This window comes from Hyaena hyaena, unplaced genomic scaffold (assembly GCF_003009895.1).
Source record: "Hyaena hyaena isolate Hyena2069 unplaced genomic scaffold, ASM300989v1 scaffold_1680, whole genome shotgun sequence".
Classification (NCBI taxonomy): domain Eukaryota; kingdom Metazoa; phylum Chordata; class Mammalia; order Carnivora; family Hyaenidae; genus Hyaena; species Hyaena hyaena.
The window spans coordinates 39,875-59,257 of NW_024082314.1; the positions used below are offsets into that span (position 1 = coordinate 39,875).

Genomic DNA, 19,383 nt, shown 5'->3' on the forward strand with positions numbered 1-19,383 from the left:
GACTTTATTCTAACTATTAGAGAGGAACTCATATTTCATATTGGAGAGGGACATTACATTTTGAAAATCAATAATGATATGATTCTTTATTAAAATCCATCAGAACTGACTGCTCTTACATTTAAAATTTATGAGAAGGAAAAGGGCCAAAAAAATTAACTATGACCAGTTTACTTCCTTTGAAGAATAGCATGAAAATTATTTACAAGGACACGGTGTTACTTCCCATTTTAGATAGAAAGAAAGATGAAAGGAGTTGAAACATAGTTAAAACTAAAAAAATCAGAACCAGTGAGTTAAACCTTTTGAGAGGAAACGTGTGCTTTTGTCGTGGTCCTGTAATAGGGCTATCTAATATTTTAAGTGTCTTGCAGTATAGAAATCTTGACGAGAGGGGGGAGGGGGGAGATGGGCATGGAGGAGGGCACTTGTGGGGATGAGCACTGGGTGTTACATGGAAACCAACTTGACAATAAACTAATTGTAAAAAAAAAAGAAAAAGAAAAAGAAATCTTAATGAGAACTTAGATTTTGCTTCTAAGAAAATTTAATCTGGTGACAAAATCATCAGTATATTATAAAAGAAATGTCACAGACATGAAAAGCACCACAGAGGTAATACAGTCAATAATACTGTAATAAGGTTGTATGGTGACAACCAGTGACGGGCACTTACTGTGGTGAGCTCGTAACAATGGTGAGAATTGTTGCATCGATCACTTGAAATGATAACATTGTGTGTTAATTATTCTCCAGTGGGGGAAAAAGGCACACTTGAATTCTCCCCCCCAAAAAGGAATGGGATGATTTTAAGGCTTTTTGCAATTTTAAGATACTTTTATCTTTACACCTTCCTGTCCTGGTTTAGACCAGCATCTACAAGCTGTAAATTTTAACACACTATAAACAAGTACTTGCATATACCATGAGTCTTAATAGCTAAGGGAAGCCTGTAAAGAGTATAGTAATTCTTACTAACACTTACGATTTTTCATACCTACTTGATTCTCTCTAGTGTGATTCCACTCAGTGAAGATTTCTTAACAAAACTTCAGCTTCCCACAGAGACCACATAATCCTGGGGACAACCTGCAGGAAGCTGGGTCGCTACTTTTTATAAAGTAGTCTCCATTGCAACCATTCCCACAGCAAGTTCATTTTTCTATTATATACCTTCATATTAAAATCCTAGGTTAAATTGAAAAAAAACAAAAACAAAACTCCTATTCACTAGGGCATAAGAATCCTTAATATATCACCAAGACAGGCGCTGTCTAGATTTTGGGAAATTTCAAGAGCTTAGTCTAGATTTTGGGAAATTTCAAGAGCTTAGTCTTTAGTTCTGTTCAATGTAAATGTTACAGTTGTGGGGTTTTTTTTTTGTTTGTTTTTTTTAACTCATTTATTTGGCTCTTTAGTGAATAACATAAATTTTGACTTACTGTTCCTGAGTTAGTATATTTTTTCTTTTTTCCTTTCTTTTTGGGATTCACCACCTTGAAAGCAGATAAAACAATTACAATGTGTTAGGATTTATATATAACATGCATAGGATTTATACATAATATATACAAAATGGTTGGTTCAAACTGCTGCCTTCACTGCCAATGCATTTATTCATTTACAAATGCCTTTACTAAGACTCCTGGACAGTCCTTCAGCCAAAATTTCTCTACAAAATTTACTCATGACTGTCTTCTTTAAAAAAGTTTTTTTTTCGGTAATATTCTTCTCAGTTGCTTTATGCATTGATTACCCTTATCCATCTGTATCTTCTTGATGCAAGAGAGACCTTTAACATCCTAGATCCTAAATAATAGTGATTGCTTTGTAGTAAACTATGCATAGCCAAAGAAGCGTATCTGCAAGAGACATGAATTTGTTATTAGGTGAAAAGCATTAACATAGCAAATCACCCGACTATGTGCACATATATGAGGGCTCCGTTACTCTTTTGCTGTCAGTGCCAGTAATTCCCACCAGACATCCAGGCTATGTAATAATTGGTAAAGGTCTCGTTGTGGACCCAAGATTTAATTTTTGACCACTTCTTCCACGAGGAAATATTCCTGCACTCCTATGTTATTCAAGACACCAAGAACTTAGAGAATATGAAGATGAGTAAAATCTGTCGATCTAATAGGATAAATAAAACATGTAAGTGCCTTGACAGAAGATACTTCAGGACATCCAATCCAAAAATCACGGGAAACATTTTTGACAGGTAAGGAAAGTTAAAAGAATTTATGAATAAGTCATATTTGAACTAAATTTTATTAATTTAAACTAAAGCTACAATAAAAAAGAAAAGACACACCATTTGAGAAAGAGGAAAAAGTAAGTGGCCCAGGTTGGCTGGGGCAGAGAGCAAATCCATGTTACTGAAATGAACCTGAGGGCCTGCAGGTACACAAAGCCTGCACGAGACACTCCTGTCTGCAATGCCTGGAGATCCTGAACGCTCTCTGCAAGCTTAGAGATCCCCAAAGGGCTCTATCCTTTGCTCCAGCCCCTTCACAGCCACAGTCCACCAGCTGTCCTATGGGTCCAGGGTCCCAGTGAGAAACACTCCTGTCTGCAATTGTCCAGACCCTGAAAGGGCCCAATAATTGGTTCTAGCTCTTTCCAGTTTGTGAGCAATATTGCTGGCACAAGGACCCACCAGGGGACACTCATGACTGTACCTCAGGAGATCATGAAATATCCTTATATTTATTTGGCCTCAGCCCCTCTGACCTCGGGCAGGAAGCAAGCTAGCCCACTCAGGGACCCGGCGGGAGGAGACATGCCCATCTGTGCCTCCAGAGCCAGGTCTACAAACCTAAGTCTTGGCTCTGGTACCTGAAACAGCCATAGGAGTCAGTGGCTGACACTCTTAGGCATGGTCCAGAGCCAGTCTTGCTTAGGGTCCTGTCCAGTGATCAGACAAGAGTTCTCTAAGAGCCCTGGCGGGAGCCACACACATCCTCACACTTAGTAATAGGCCACTTGACTGAGGACCCTGCCTCCTGAAGCTGCTTCCTGAATCAAGTACTAGAGCCAGTCTCATCCACCCAGGGACCAGACAGAATCCATGCCCATTCAAGACTCTGATCAAAGCACCCTCCCGCCCCCCAATCATAGATACTGTTGAAGACCTAAACAGCTTCAAAAGCAGCTCCAACCCAGCATGACTACAGTTCTGGAGGTAATCCCATCAGCTCAGGAACTGACAAGAGGTCTTTACCGAAATCAGTCTGTAAAGCTGCAGGGGGTTTTAAAAGCTTGGGTTTGGCTGGAGATCTAGAAGCCCACAGGTAGGTGGAGAAAATAGGCATTGATATGAGTACAACCTGTCTTATATTACTTTCATTGCCTGTGTAGAGCTTAATATTCCTTCCTTGGAAGACCCAGATTGAAAAATTGATCCTTACGCCATCTTTGCTCTTGCCTGGGAAGTTTGCTCTATAATATCTCATACTCTACTACGTAAACTACTATACAGTATATAGCAGTTAACAAAATACACCAGGGGCACTTGGGTGGCTCCGTCGGTTAAGCATCCAACTTCGGCTCAGGTAAGGATCTCACAGTTCATGAGTTTGAGCTCGTGTCAGGCTCTTTGCTGACAGCTCAGAGCCTAGAGCCTGGAGCCTACTTCAGATTTTGCATTCCCCTCTCTCTCTGCTCCTTCCACACTTAGGCGTCCCCCCCTCTCAAAAATAAGTAAACATTTAAAAAGTTTTTTTTAATTAAAAAAAACATATTTCATGTGTTTGTCTCCGATTAGACACTGAAATGTTTAATAATCTCTATATCTCCAGGGCCTTGGGGAATGTGGAATATAAAAACCATGGGATAAACATTTTTATAAGTGAATGAATGCATAAGTGAATGAATGAAATGCTACTGCTGTCGAAGAAGGAAAGTGCTCCACTCCTAACTTAAAAGAGGGTACAATTTTAGTGTCAATCTGGCAGAGAGAGTTATGATTATTGACTAATACTAAAATATTCTCCTTTCCTATTGATGTTTGTTAAATAAAAAAATTATAGAGAATGTACAGGTAGCTTAGTTCCAGTATTAACAGTGCCAAAACATACCATGTGCTCAATACATATCTGGTAGCTAAGTGGCAAGGTAGGTTTAAGGCAGAAATAACTACTGCGCTTGTCTTAATAACTTGGATTTCTTTAATGACTGAATCATACCTTGTCATTCCCTTCAGTCTTCAACTAAACAACAGGGAAGTTGCTCAAACATACTAAACAGACCACAGTTCATTTTATAACACTATGTTGACATAATGAAAATGCATATTTTTCTCTTTTTATTAAAAAGGTTTGGGATAGAAGGCTGGTAGGAAGGCAAAACACAAAGAGTGAGGTTTATGAAAAAATGAACTTGCATTCGTATTGAATTTTTAAAAATAATAAAAAGCTCCAGAGGCAAGAATTTTTAAATTTCTCAAAATAGAGTTAAAAGATCATGGAACTTAAGAGAAATGATGTCATTCAATCTCAGAAACAAGTCTGTTTAACAAGCCGAAAGATTCTTACATATATTGGTACTTAGTTACCTTTGTCAATTATCCTTTACAAAATCTATACTCTCAAAGGATAATTTCACTTATTCCAGAGGAAAATAATAATAGAATAAAATTCCTCTTACCTCATATACATTGAATTGTGATTGTCCTCTAGAAAGTTCCCTATAGCTTGTTGTAAATTCTCCAATGAAATCATGACTAAAATTAAGGGCAAAATATATAGTATTAGCTTTCATACATTTACGAATTATACCTTAAAGCTTTTTGCAAATGTATAGTTTAACCATGAAAAAACTACTATGAGCATAATTTAATAACTTAGATTTTAAAAGACAATCCATACATAACTTCATTGTTCTTTAACCCTAACTACATACACTCAAAAATTACATTTTGTTAGTATTCAAATAATATTCGGGGCACCTGGGTGGCTCAGTCAGTTAAGCGTCCAACTTCAGCTCAGGTCATGATCTCACGGTTCATGGGTTCGAGCCCTGCATCGGGCTCTGTGCTGACTGCCAGCTCAGAGCCTGGAGCCTGTTTCAGATTCTGTATCTCCCTCTCTGTCTCTCTCTCTGACCCTCCCCTGCTCACGCTGTCTTTCTCTCTCTCTCAGAAATAAAACAAACAAACAAACAAAGAAACAAATAATATTCAATTACCCCAATTTGATTAATATTGGTCAAATATTGATTTGAATATTAATATTTCAAGTGGTATTTTAGTTTTAATAACTCATTTCTCAGACATTTCATCATTTATGCTACCAAAATGATTAATAATTTATTAAAATATAATTAAAGTTTAAGACACTGAAGACATTATTATTTACATCAATAATCACAAATACAATATATAAAACCCCTTTTACTTTCTTACAACCAGGATGTAATAGGACATTATTTTTCTTTCTTTTTTTTAAAAAATTTATTTCTGAGAGAGAGAGAGAGAGAAACAGCGTGAGCAGGGGAGGGTCAGAGAGAGAGGGAAACACAGAATCTGAAACAGACTCCATGCTCTGAGCTAGCTGTCAGCACAGAGCCCGACGCGGGGCTCGAACCCACGAACCATGAGATCATGAGCTGAGCTGAAGTCGGACGCTTAACCGACTGAGCCATCGAGGGACCCCAGGACATTATTTTTCAAGGGTATTCCCATATTAACATGGATAATAGTCACCAAACTTCATTTTCAATAATAATAGTTTAAAAGTACATTGTTAATATCAACATGGTTATTCTGAGTTTTTTCACCTTGAAACAACCGTCATTGCCTTCTCGGAAAGCAGGCCTTCTACAGGTGCCTTCTCAGTTTAGCTGGGGAGGCGTAAGGATTGACTAAGCATGTGTTAGTTATCACAATAAACCCCCTGTCTATGTGACTACTGAAGCTTACCTAGCAGCGTAAAAAATAGTTACGCATTCAGTAGTTTAGAGGGGACTTGTATTCTGCTACTCTATGTCATTTGAACACACACTGCTAAGAATGCTGGCTTTCAGTGCAATGGTGAAATGTAATGGAACAGAGGAAGAAGATAAAGAGTGTAGGAACTAAAGTGGTATAACAAACCATAAGGATGTCTCTGCTATTTATATCATAGAATTTAAGCTTGGCCCATTCACTTCGCAAATGCAAGGCCTTCATTACCGCTAATATAAACATAGTTCCCAAAACCCTACGTAGGTTTAATGCTTAGTTGTGAATCACTAAAATCCATCAGACCTCCACAGATCTGATGACCAGTGACAACCAACAAATAAGTTGCTGTCTAGCCAACCAAAATACTGATTTTTAAAGATAGCATTTCAGTAGTTTTTGCAATAGGAAATGTTAACATTATTTAAAATACAGCGCATTTAGATTCCAGCCTCTCAGTTCTCCCTTATATCAAAGCTCATATACATTCATCATGGTATTCTAAATGGGACATTCCTCTTCCTACCAGTACCACCCTGACCTCTTCTAGATTTAACTTCCAGAAGCAGATCTACACACATGAAAATGTGAAAGGAAAGAGGGCTGGAAACAGTGGTAAATATATTTGTATTTATGAATCCAATCTGTTAGGACTCACTCATTGAAGTTAGCTGGGGGAAAAATAAAATAGTACTTTAGTGAAATAATTTTCTCTGACCTTCAGAAGCAGAAGCTCATAACCTTCGTATCTTTCACTGCGGCCTTAAAAACTGAGTTATGGAGATTCTGCTTAGAATGGAGATTGGGGCACCTGGGTGTCTCAGTTGGTTGAGCATACGACTTCAACTCGGGTCATGATCTCACGGTTCATGGGTTCGAGCCCCGCATTGGGCTCTGTGCTGATAGTGCAGAGCCTGGAGCCTGCTTCAGATTCTGTGTCTCCCTGTCTCTCTCTGCCCCTCACCCACCCACACTCTGTTTCTCTCTCTCACTCTCAAAAAGTAAATAAACATTTAAAAAAATTTTTTTAAGGAGTCATGGAGATAAAACATTCTATTAGAGCACTTTCAAGCACAATGCTTTGGTATTGGTAACTGTGAGCAAGCCTTATCTAACAGAGCTTACCACACTAGTGGTGGGAACTTAACATAGAGGGCTTAAAATAAACTCCACCACTTAAGTCCATATGGTAGTTTTTGACTATGGTAATCTTCATTTGGTTAATTGTTTAATTCAATATTCAGCTATTAGTATTAACACTAAATTCCAACCACTCAACACTAATTGAAAACTTGGTAGAGGGAAGCAATATTTACTGATCTCAAGTAAATACAATTACTCAAGTCTCAAGAACATGTAATATCTATGTGGATAAAGTAAGTCCAGCAGAGTGGCAAATCTGGGCCTAATTGCAATGGTCAGATTTATCATATGGCACATTGATGTGCCTCTGCTGAAGTCATTATGGAGCTCTCTAAGAAGCAATTTTCTATGATTCCATTCTGCTTTGTTTTGGTAAATTTGTTACACTCTACAGAATTGAATGATGAACAATGAGGTACAATTCTCTCGGGCCTCAGTGCTATGAATCTGCACTGAACACTTCCATTTGTGTTTCATATTCTGAAAAGACCCTGTTTACTATGAAATGGAGAGTCTCTCCTCTGCATTTGTTGTTAGAGGGCTGACACCCAGATCCATGACCATTTCTTGCAGGTTATGTCTTCATGACGTGCTGTCCTCTGCAGACTCTTCAGATTTCTTACCCCAATTTTCCCTTTGCTTTAATTTCCTCACCCAGTTTATAGTTCACCATGTCTTATTACATGGATTTCTGTAAATTACCTTGCGTCCTTTTCAGAGTAAGACAGGACACAAATAAATGAAAGAATGAATAAAACATTTGCTCCTCCCCTTCTAAACCTTGTTCAAGATTATCATTTTGAATAAAACACTGAATTTGGATGTCATATAAATGCAATGCTATGATGTGTCGTAGAGGAGAAAATGGATTGAGTCACAAATTGCATTTCAGCTCCAGAACAACAGTTCTGTGAGATAATAATTCTGTGAGATAAAGAAAACACATCATTGTATCTATTCAGAGCCAGAGAAATGGATGACCAAGAAGTGAGAATTTGTGGAAAAGTCATCAACATAAGGCATAAAAGGAGGTAGCAGTAAATTTGCCAACCCTAGTTATAAGGTGCTTTGTCTCCAGAATAAATCCAAAGAATCTGGGTGGTTAAATGGATTCATTCTCAGGTCAATTTTCTCATAGATCTCTTGGAATACATGGAAAGTTTTACTTTCCTTTGTAACTTGTCTTACTTCAAAAACTGTTGGTATACCATAGATACTTTAAAGAAAGTATTAAATGTAATTTTCACTGATTTATAATTATCTTTTTCCCTTTCATCAACTATTCCCAGGTTTTACTCAGATTAAAAGAAGAAAAATTTAATTTGCTTTAATATTTTATCTGTTCATGATTTTCAATACTGTAATATTGAAACAATTATCACTATACAATAAATCACAATGAACAATTCCTCGTGATTCAATAATACTGCTTTGCTATTTCCTGTTAATTTAATTGCAACTAAAATAATTATTCCATGTTTTACCTTTGCATTTACAAAATAAAGTCTACCCCAGGGCTGCTTACCTGATTGGTGTCTGTTTACATCTCTAATTTGTTCTCCCTACTTTTTATAAGGGATATATATGCTACTTAGAATTTGAGGAAATAAAGAGATTTTTAAAGCAAATTGGTTATGACTATATAGCTAGTAGTCTGCCTCTAAAAGCCTGGTTTGAGTAAAGTGATTAAATTGTTAAATAAAATCTGCATATTGCAATCATTTCTGTGCTCCATTACGAGTGGTCATGATCTCGCGGTTCGTGGGTTCGAATCCCACGTCGGGCTCTGTGCTGACAGCTAGCTCAGAGCCTGGAGGCTGTTTCGGATTCTGTGTTTCCCTCTCTCTCTCTGACCCTCCCCTACTCTCTCTCTCTCAGAAACAAACATTAAAAAATTTTTAAATAAGAGTGGGAAAATGAAGATTTTGTCTACTGACACTTATATTTGAAACCTGTAGGACAGTCCCTACCTAACAAATGTGTCCATCTCCTTCCGCATTGTTGGCACCTTCTTTCCAGCACCATCTCTACTTTGGAGCCTAGCTATTATGTTCTCCAAGGAGCCTTTCCTGCTTCATGCCATTCCCTGTTTGCTTTCAAAGAAGCCAATATCTCTCTGCCATCACAAATCCTGCATTGTATTGACTTGCTCTTTACGTAGCTCCCCTCTCAGCCCCCGTACTTGAAGATGAGAAAGATGATAAACTCATCTCCATGTTTTCGGCATCTACCTCATTGCCTGGTACACAATGGGCACTGTTGAAGCTGGATCTAGAGTTAGGTTAATATCACAGTCATGCTGTGATCTTACCTTTCTAGTCATATGAACAGATTTGCCTCAGATTATATTCAGTCTAAAGACTGGTACAAGGGCCAATCACAGTAACCTCCGTCACCCTCTCTACCTCCTTAAAACAACTCTGAGTGTAATGCGAACAACTTGTTCTTTTCCCACAGAAGTGCACCCACACAATCAAACCAGAGGCAGAGAAAAGAGAAGCAGGCAATATTGCCTTTTGCGGGCATTTCTGGTGATCCTTCTGAAGGCCACCCTGTTTTGGGACAGATAACTCATTCTTTCTTGACTCTCAATTAACTACTTTTGCACATAATGTGTACACATGGCATGTATGTACTGAATCCATCTCAGCCCTTTCTCTATCACCATGTGGTCTGGAGTTAGTCAACTTTGGGGTCCTTAACATCTTCACCCAAAAATGGGAGGCACTGCCTACTTACTATTTTGAAAACAAACTCAGAAAATTTATTTGATTCTTTATGTGAAAGGCGTTTAACTCCTTTAGAAAGACACTACTTACCTTTTTCCAATTATTTAGAATATGATTCCAGACACACACATATATATAATTTGAAGAAAGCTTTCATCAAAATAACTTGTGAGGATGTAATAGGCTTATGAACTGATACATGCTGCGTTGTGACACTCTGGAGTTACATATACCTGTGGGTTGTACTGTTCCAGTGCGATTCCTTTCCTCCAGGGGACTGTACAGTGTGCCGTGTGCCAGGTGTGTGCTGAAGGACCTCTCACATAAGGATTTGTAAACAAATTGTGTATTAAAGACAGTTTCTCTAGGATGTTGAAAAGATTTCAGCTCAAAAATGGGCATGATCTCTCCCATGGAAACAACAGTCCCGGATGTTAGTGTCTCCTCCATTTGTATTTAAATACACTGTCTCCCCATGTTCCTCTGTCTTGTCTGACCTGGGCCAGTCCTAGCAAGCATACTTTTAAAATAACTAGAGATTAAGCAGTCACAGAAGTGAGAGACACTTTTAACTGAAGTGTAGTTATGGTGACCCTAATTCAACTCTTAGGTTGCAGATATTCTTACTGTTGAAACCTGTGTAGGAGAGCAGCATTGTTTTTTTAGAGGTGACTGAAACCAACCACTAACTCCATAATTACAAGTAAACTATGCCCTGAGATTTGTGATTTCCCACGATCAACACAGAAATTCATCTTTATGAGTCCAGATAACAATTTATGAGCTGTCCCTGATTTTGTTACTTTTCTTTGCTTATCTTCTAGTCGAAGCCTTTGAACTTGACAAGTTTTCACCATCTAAGAATGTTTTGGTTTTGGGGCATTTTTTAAATAAGAGAATATCAGCCTCCACTGACTTTTAAAGGAACTAGTTCTATTTGAAAATGTCACCAAAATCAAATCTTTCTTTTCCCTTGTAACTTCCTCAAATCCTGATGGAGAATTTAGTTTACGTTTTTTAAAAAAATCTAGAAATATGACCTTTAAATATTCCTAGATTATGAACCTGTCTATATCTAAATTTGCAGAACTATTATGATTATTAATTAATTGTGCTAGTAAACAAAGATTATAAACAAATTCTTACAAAAGTAATCTTTTTTACTTATAAAGTCCTGGTTTATTACCCCCATAGATTACAATAATACTTCTGGGCCTTCAAGAAGAAAAGAGATATAATAATCTCAAATATCAAGAATTCAGCAGGAGAACTAGGCTAATTTTATCAGTCTTATCCACACCTGCTCCTTGATATATTTCTAATACAGACAGAAATTTAAAAAGATATAAATAACATACATATATAATAAATCGTATTATCATTTTAGGTATAAACACAAATAAATTATATACTAATATAGAATATTACATTTATATAATTGTACATTATAATGTTTGTATTCTATCTATTATTATTTAATATTTCATTTATTAACTTTATTTTCACTTATTACATCTATACAGAGACTTGGGACAAACAACATGTTCTCAGACAAAGATAATATTTTGAATGTAATTTACATTTACATAGAAAATGATATATGCCATCATAAAGAAAATGTTCTAATGATGATTTATCACATTTAATTCAAATCGTATGCCTATACAACTACTCCATTTTTTAAAATACAGGGTAGAGGCATATTTTTATATATCATATGTTTATATATATTTTTATATATATTTATAAATGTATTATTTAAAGTCCAAGTGTGTCTATTAGATATAATGCAAATTTTAACTACACATGAAGTCTAACTTTTTAAAAAATAATTACCTTTGATTCTTTTCTATTGCCTCTAATAAGTTTAATGTACCAAAATATCATCAAGCACATTAAATCTGCCTAGTTAAACAATGTGAATAGTATATGGCCAATTTCTTAATATAAAATTACTTTTATCTAGCAATAATTTCACAAATGGAATTTAATCCATTGAAAGGTAGGCTGAAATTTCTTTAGCTAGCCAGGATCTTTGGATATTTTTTCTAGGATTATATTAATTAAAATGTTAACTGAGATCATGTCTCAAGTTAAAAGATTGTCCAATTTCATCAACTTCTGTTTTATGCAATCCATGTTACACACTTCTTTCTCTATAATTTCAAAGTGATTGAATTTTAGTTTCTACCTTGAACATTAATGTCTAGAAAGGAAGGTCTGTGTGATATACTAACTTGTTTCTGAAATTTCAACTATCAACCAATGAGTGATTTTTTTTCAGACTAATGCGAATAATAATATTTACTATTGTTATAATAATCAAAACAACAACAACAAAAAATACCAGGGGGGCCAGAGTGGCTCAGTAGGTTGAGCATCTGACTTTGGCTCAGGTCATGATCTCACAGTTCATGAGTTCAAGCCCAGCATCAGGCTTTGTGCTCACAGTTGGAGCCTGGAGTCTGCCCTGAATTCTATGTCTCTCTCTCTGCCCTTCCCCTGATCACACACACTCTCTCTCTCAAAAATAAACATTAAAAAACTTTTAAAAATAACAGAAACAGCATTAGCATAAAATAATGATGAATTCAATATTCGCCAAAAGATCAAACTTTTAAAAAATGAGATATTAAATTTCTAAGTCTTGTACCTTTTTATTCTTTTGCTGTCATTGGTCTATAGCCATATAAATGCAGTTCAAAGTAATTACTTTCTTTCCAACATATTATTAACAGATACTGTCATTCAAGAATTTTAAAACAATATATACTTTAGTTATTAGGAGATAAATTAAATTTATAATTAAAAATTTTTATTTTAACTATGCATCAGGAGCTTTTAGAAATTGCTCATTATATACTGGGATATTTCTGGGCTAGTGCTGAATATAAATTAGTAGTTGTTTATATTTTGCTTTTTTCACTTAAAGTTGCCTGAGTTCATGGACCAATCTATCTAGATTTCATATTATATTGCTAGCTTTGTTTATCGTCAGTAAGCCTTGACTACCAATGTATGTTATTAAGAGATAATAATATCATCTTGTCTTGCTTTTTCACAGTGATGACACTGGAAGAAACACAGGGATTCTATTGCTTCTTTACCAAGTTCAGGTTTTAATAAAAAGCCCAAGAAAACAAATTTGCCAGCAGTAACACACATATACACACCCCACTGTCTATCTGCCTCTCTCTCTCGCTCTCTCTCTCTCTCTCACACACACACACACACACACACACACACACACACACACACACACCTCACAGCCCAAGATAGCAAAAGTTGGCAAGCTGTACACTACTGTGCACTGCTATCCAAGGTTAGGGTCTTTTCATGGGCGAACGTTCCCTTCTTTGCCTCTGGCGTGTCCTTTCCACTCCGTGTGTTGAGGCGCCACCTCCCACAGTCATGTCAGAGTTGCCGACAGACATCATAAATGGTCTAGCTCCCCTGCCACCCTAGTTTGTGGGGCCGGCTACCAGTTTCCATGCTTTCTCTGTCTGCCAGTCCCCGCACTGTCCATTATCTTCCTGACACACTGAAGCCTCCAAAAGGGCAACAAAGATCAACTGCTAAGGGTGAGCCACACATAGGTGGAGATTAAAGTACATTTCTATGGAAATTCTTTCAAAGCTACAGGGAAAATGCATTTTGGAGCGTTTTCTTTGCTGCTTTCAAGGTTTTATATTTAATAGACTTACACAAGGGGGGGAAATGTGTGTACCCAGTATAAAGTTATATACAGTCCTGCTGATGTAGTCTGTAATTAACATGTAGAGACAATTTGGATCCTTCAAGTCCAAAAGGCAGTCATTCCAGCTCCCACCAAATTGTCGAGACATTTATCTCAAATAAAACCAAGTAATTAAAAAAATGTATTTTGTGCTGTGTAGACCAGGCATTGCTAGTAAAAAATGTACAGCTTAGAGCCTGGAGCCTGCTTCAGATTCTGTGTCTCACTCTCTCTCTGCTCCTCCCCTGCTTGCACTCAGTCTCTCTCTCCCTCTCAAAAATAAACATTAAAGAAAAGATCACCCCACTCTGATAAAATTTCACATTTAGAGGTAACAGAGTTTACTGTAATCCCTGACTTAGATCTTATGTGATAGCTCAGAACTTTTAGATTTGCAAGAATTTCACCACTGGAGATCATGTGCTATTTTTATATTAATACAAAAGTGATAATCATTTATTGCCATTCAAGAATTTTAAGACTTTCTTTCAATTCCTACATTATTACCCTTTACACTTCTTGAAATGAAAATTATTTTTTCTTATACTGTTTATGGAGAAATAAACTTTTTAAGTGTTTTGAGAGGCTTTAATAATTTTTATGTGTTTTTAAGGCATGCTCCTTTTATAATCACTTTAACAGTGTGAATATCTTCAAAATATTAAAATATAGACATAGAATAACTCACCTCATAAAAGTTTTTCTGCGTGTGTTAGAAGCTTGAATGAATTAATACATTTTTGAACCAAATGAGGCTCCAGGAGACTATGAAGCAAAATTTCAGAATCACTGAGTTTCCAAGAGATACAAATCTAAAACATTAACCAAAGAATTAAAAGTACTCAGTGCATCGGTGTTAGGGTTGCTTCGATGGGATAATACTTATGTACAGAAGTTCCTTTTAAATAATAAGCCTAGTTGAACACTTGTCCTTAAAATACAGTATAATATCTGTGAATTTTCTAGTGGAAATGAAAGAAATATCTATGCAATACAATAAAACTAATGTCTGCTTATAACTTTTACCTTTGGGATTTACTGACTTTGGGTAAGTCATTAAGCTTTCTATTAAAAATTTTTCACCTTATAAGACCATAAAATACATTTTCCTATTCATTTCAAAAAAAAAAAAAGTGAGTTGATTAACTTGAGTTATTCTGAACAGAACACCAAAAGTTTCCTTTGGGTTCGTTCTTGGAAGAAAAGTATTGTCTTAGAAAATGGCCATAAATGCAGCCCTAGTATCAATATATGTTAAAATTAAATTTAGAGGTTAAAATATAAGTTTAAAATGCAAACATCCCCTTGGCTTGTTCATTTAGACTATTCTATATATATATTCTACTACGTATATAAAAATGTATTACCATGTGACCTAAAGTACATGTATGGTTGACTTTTTCCACATATTAACTCCTATTCTACGCTTTTAGGAAAAATAACACTAAACTATTTAGATAGCAGTGACTTCAGGTGGGCACTATGAACGTGTGAAGATTTAGATGTAAGGATTTTCTATAAATCTAAACAAACATTCCAATTGTGAATTCATTTTAAACATAAATGGAAAATGACACATCAGAAAATTCTTCTCATTTGTATGTTTATTTTGTTCTATGTAGAAAATCACAAATCGTGGCCAAAAATATGTTTATAAGCTTTTATCTCTATTCTGTGGTGTATAATCACAGAATAGTACTAGTGAACCAAACAACTGAAGTGGCATAATCTATGAATATTTATGTACTTTCATATATTTTCATGTATATATCAATCTGGAGATTTAAAAATTTTAGTTTCTGGAAAAGGTTGCCAGTAATTCTGCAACACCTCTTAGCATAGTATACACAATTTAAATGAATACACGCCACCTGTATTATAACTATATGTGTTTAGTCAACCTAAAAATCAAAAAATGCAGACTTCAACATCCTTAGATATATTATATAATAAATACTAATCATAGGAGAAATTGCGATACCAAAAAAAAATCTAATTCTTTTTAACGACCTTATTTCCTAGTCATACGATTGTTACTGAGTACTTCTTTTAACTGAACCTCAATGCCAAATAATTACACTGAATCCATTTAAATATATACAATGTCCAGAATGCAACATGAATAAATGGCTACAATGTACTATTGTCTTGTTTTAATTCTCTCAGGTTGTGTCTACGATAGTTAACATCAAATGCTAAAGCTAAGAATTTATATTTCAAAGAAAAGATTCTGGAATTCTGAATACCATGCTCCATTTTTCCTACATTGAGAAGCAAAAGATGATGGGAGATAAAAGCAGTGCTTAGAAAGATAGAGGAATAAGCAGTAGTTTTATTTGAAAGCCAATGACTACTTAATAGTCATGCAAAATGGAAAAACCACTTCCACATTTTGAGCCTTCATTTTCAGGTCTGGAAAAAGAACAATAATAATATTTCTTATTGGAATTTTTTTGAGAATTGAGAGGAAATGTGTAAAATTGCTTGAGATATCAAATTAAACCTAAAACTCCTATCGTGAATGATCTTGAAATTGGATTACCAACCTATTTGTAGAGTCGTTTATATAACAAAAGGACTGCACACACCGCATAGTCTCTCTTATTAATTTTCTCTCTCTTTCTGACTAGTCAATTTCAATGAAATATTAAAATTGTTACAAAGTAAAGATATTTGGCAAATTCATGTCTATAGTGAACTTGTCACTTGCTAAATCTTAACAAACTGTTTTTCCAGGCCTTGTTGTCACTAAGCTTAGTTTTATGTGTATTTGGAATACTAGTAGGTGATTGACAAACACTGTACAGCTTTACAACACATATGGGTAACACAAAATCTCAAACAGTCTTGGTATTTAGAAATCACAGAGAAAATAATGGGTGACCAATGCATAGCAATACATCCTATTGCACAAATGATCAACATCATTACTATCAGAATCTTTTCATCACTTACAACTAGAAGTTTAATTTAACTGGAAGACTTTTATGACTAGCTCTGTAGAATTTTTCCCCAAAACTCTCAGTAGGTGATCATATATACTTCCATTGTGTCAAAGAGAACTTTTACGTAGATGATTCTCCAATTTATACCTTTGTTTTACACTCCAGCATCTCTCCAATCCCCTATTCTCATATTTCTAATAGCCTGATATACATTCTCCACTGTGATATATAACTTTAAAAAAGAATTAGAGGTGGAAAAAAAGAAAAGGAATGGAAAAAGCAATCCTGGGGGAGATAAAGCAGAGCCAAGTCTTCAAAATATATGTATATGTTAGGAAGAGAGAGCTGCGTATTGTAGAAGAAGGCACAACAGAATTAGGTTGATATGATCTTAATGTTTTTGCTCTTCTGGCATGAGCCCATCATAAGTTCTAGTATTGTCTGATTGAGACCATTCTCTAGGTTTACATTTGGTAGTCTCTCATCAAAACTAAGCAAAAGCTTTATCACAATAAAAAGCTTCTGCACAGTTAAGGAAACAGCCTATGGAATGGGACAAGATATTTGCAAATGACATATCTGATAAACGGTTAGAATCCAAAATATATAAAGAATTTATAAAATTCAACACCCCCCCAAAATAATCCAATTTAAAAATGGGCAGAAGACACGAATAGGTTATTTCTCCAAAGAAGACATGTAGATGGCCAACATGAAAAGATGCTCAGCATCACTCATCATCAGGGAAATACAAATCGAAACTACAATGAGACATCACCTCACACCTATCAGAATGGCTGAAACCAACACAAGAAACAACAGATGTTGGTGAGGATATGGAGAAAGGAGAATCCTTTTACACTGTTGGTGGGAAAAGAAACTGGTGCAGCCACTCTGGAAAACAGTATGGAGGTTCCTCAAAGTTAAAAATAAAACTACCCTAGAATCTAGCAATTGGCTAAGTATTTACCCAAAGAATACAAAAATACTAGTTCAAAGGGATACATGTACCCCGATGTTTATAGCAGCATTATCTACAATAGCCAAATTATGGAATCAGCTCAAGTGCCCATCAACTGATGAATAGATAAAGTGGATGTGGTATATATGCACAATGGAATATCACTCAATCATAGAGAAAAATGAAATCTTGGTGTTTGCAAAGCCATGGATGGAGCTAGAGTTATCATTATGCTAAGCAAAGTAAGTCTGTCAGAGAAACACAAATACATATGATTTCACTCATATGTGAAATTTAAGAAACAAAACAAATGAGCAAAGGAGAAAAAGAAGAGAGAGAGGCCAATCAAGAAACCGACACTTAACTATAGAGAACAACCTGATGTTTACCAGAATGGAGGTGAGTGGGAGGATGGTTAAATAGGTGATGGGGATTAAGAAGGGCACTTGTGATGAACACTAAGTATTATATCGAAGTGTTGAATTGCTGTGTTGTATACTTGAAATTAATATTACGCTGTATGTCAACTAACTGGAATTTGAATACAAACTTTAAGAAAAAAGCTAATAAAAAAGTTTTAATTCACTAAGTCCAAAATCAGGTCCATCATAGTCACTTCAATTTCCACAAATTTACAAGTTTTCCATCTTGTAATTGATGGAAATTTCTTTGTTTCCATTGATGATGTGCATATTTTGTTGTCAACTACATTCAGAATATGAGATTTGTGTTTTACTTCAGTCTTCAGCTCTAACCATCCGGCAGCTAAAAACTTATAGACTCTATTTCCTTAACACTGGCCCTAGTGTCTAGCCTCATTTTGTTTAAAGAACTGAAAAGCTCCCAAACCATGCAGACAATCTGAAGCAAGAAACTTAACCTCAATTCATTTATCAGCAAAGCTAGGAAGATAATACATAATACCTATAGGATTCTTGTAAGGATCAAATGAGAAAGTGATGAAAAACACTTTTGTAAACTGCAAAGCTCTATGAATATTCAAAATGCAATTTAGTTGTTTTTCATGACAAGGGTTTTATTATTTTTTATTGCCTTTGCTGCCAACCTAATACAAGTTTCATTACTATCCCAATAACCTCCTTAACCTCCAAACTAGTTTTTGTACTTCTATGTCTCCCTGATTCCAAATCATTCTACAAATATTTTCCCATCTCTCTCATATGGGAAATGTCCTTGGTTCATTACTCAGGAACCAAATCTCTTAATGACCCCAAAGTTCCAATGGAATTCGCTAAGTAATCTCCAGTCTCTCAGAGGCCTTCCATCATATGGTCTTGACCTACCTCTGTATACATATCTGTACTTCCCATTAATTCTCTCTAATATATTATAACCTACTCACAATCACAAGCCCAAAACAAAACCCTTCACTTACTGGGTTCACAAAATCCCTTCTTTTAAAATTCCGGCTCACTTTTCAGATAAATCACCTATCATACTATGTCATGAGCACATCTGGGTACGTCTGCTCAGATATGAACTTACCTTTCTCTAAAATTTAACAATACATTATACGTTTCTCAAGGAACATGCTATGCCTAGTATTTTGCTCCTAGGATAGTACCATACACTGCAAGACCATATCCTTCTTCAATTCACAGGCTGTATGTCAATCAATTTTAATTAGCCTGCAGTAACTAGGACAGCAATATGCACTTCACAGACACTCAAGAAAGCATTTGTTCCATTTAATTTATTGATATTCAGTTCCTAATCTCAGGGGAAAAATGGTTTAATCAGTTAAAGTTTTTTGTTTTAGTTTTAGTTTTAAATTTTCCTATTTCAAACAGATTGAGTTTCAAAAAACGGTTCTCAACTCAAATCTGAATTAGGATGATCTGGGGAACTTTTTCAAACAACTCATGTGTAGACTGTATCCCAAGCCTACTGAACCAGTATCCGTA

General features: G+C 35.6%; 1 protein-coding gene across 1 annotated transcript in view; it reads right to left on the reverse strand.

Annotated features, from left to right (window-relative positions):
* CPNE8 (copine 8) overlaps positions 1-19,383 on the reverse strand; it is a 195,608-nt gene that overhangs the window by 35,797 nt on the left and 140,428 nt on the right. The window contains exons 11-12 of the mRNA XM_039224596.1: positions 4,651-4,726; positions 1,443-1,496 (exon numbers count right to left, since the gene is read on the reverse strand). Of these exons, the coding sequence (XP_039080527.1) occupies positions 1,443-1,496; positions 4,651-4,726 (130 nt within the window). The remainder of the gene's footprint in view (positions 1-1,442; positions 1,497-4,650; positions 4,727-19,383) is intronic.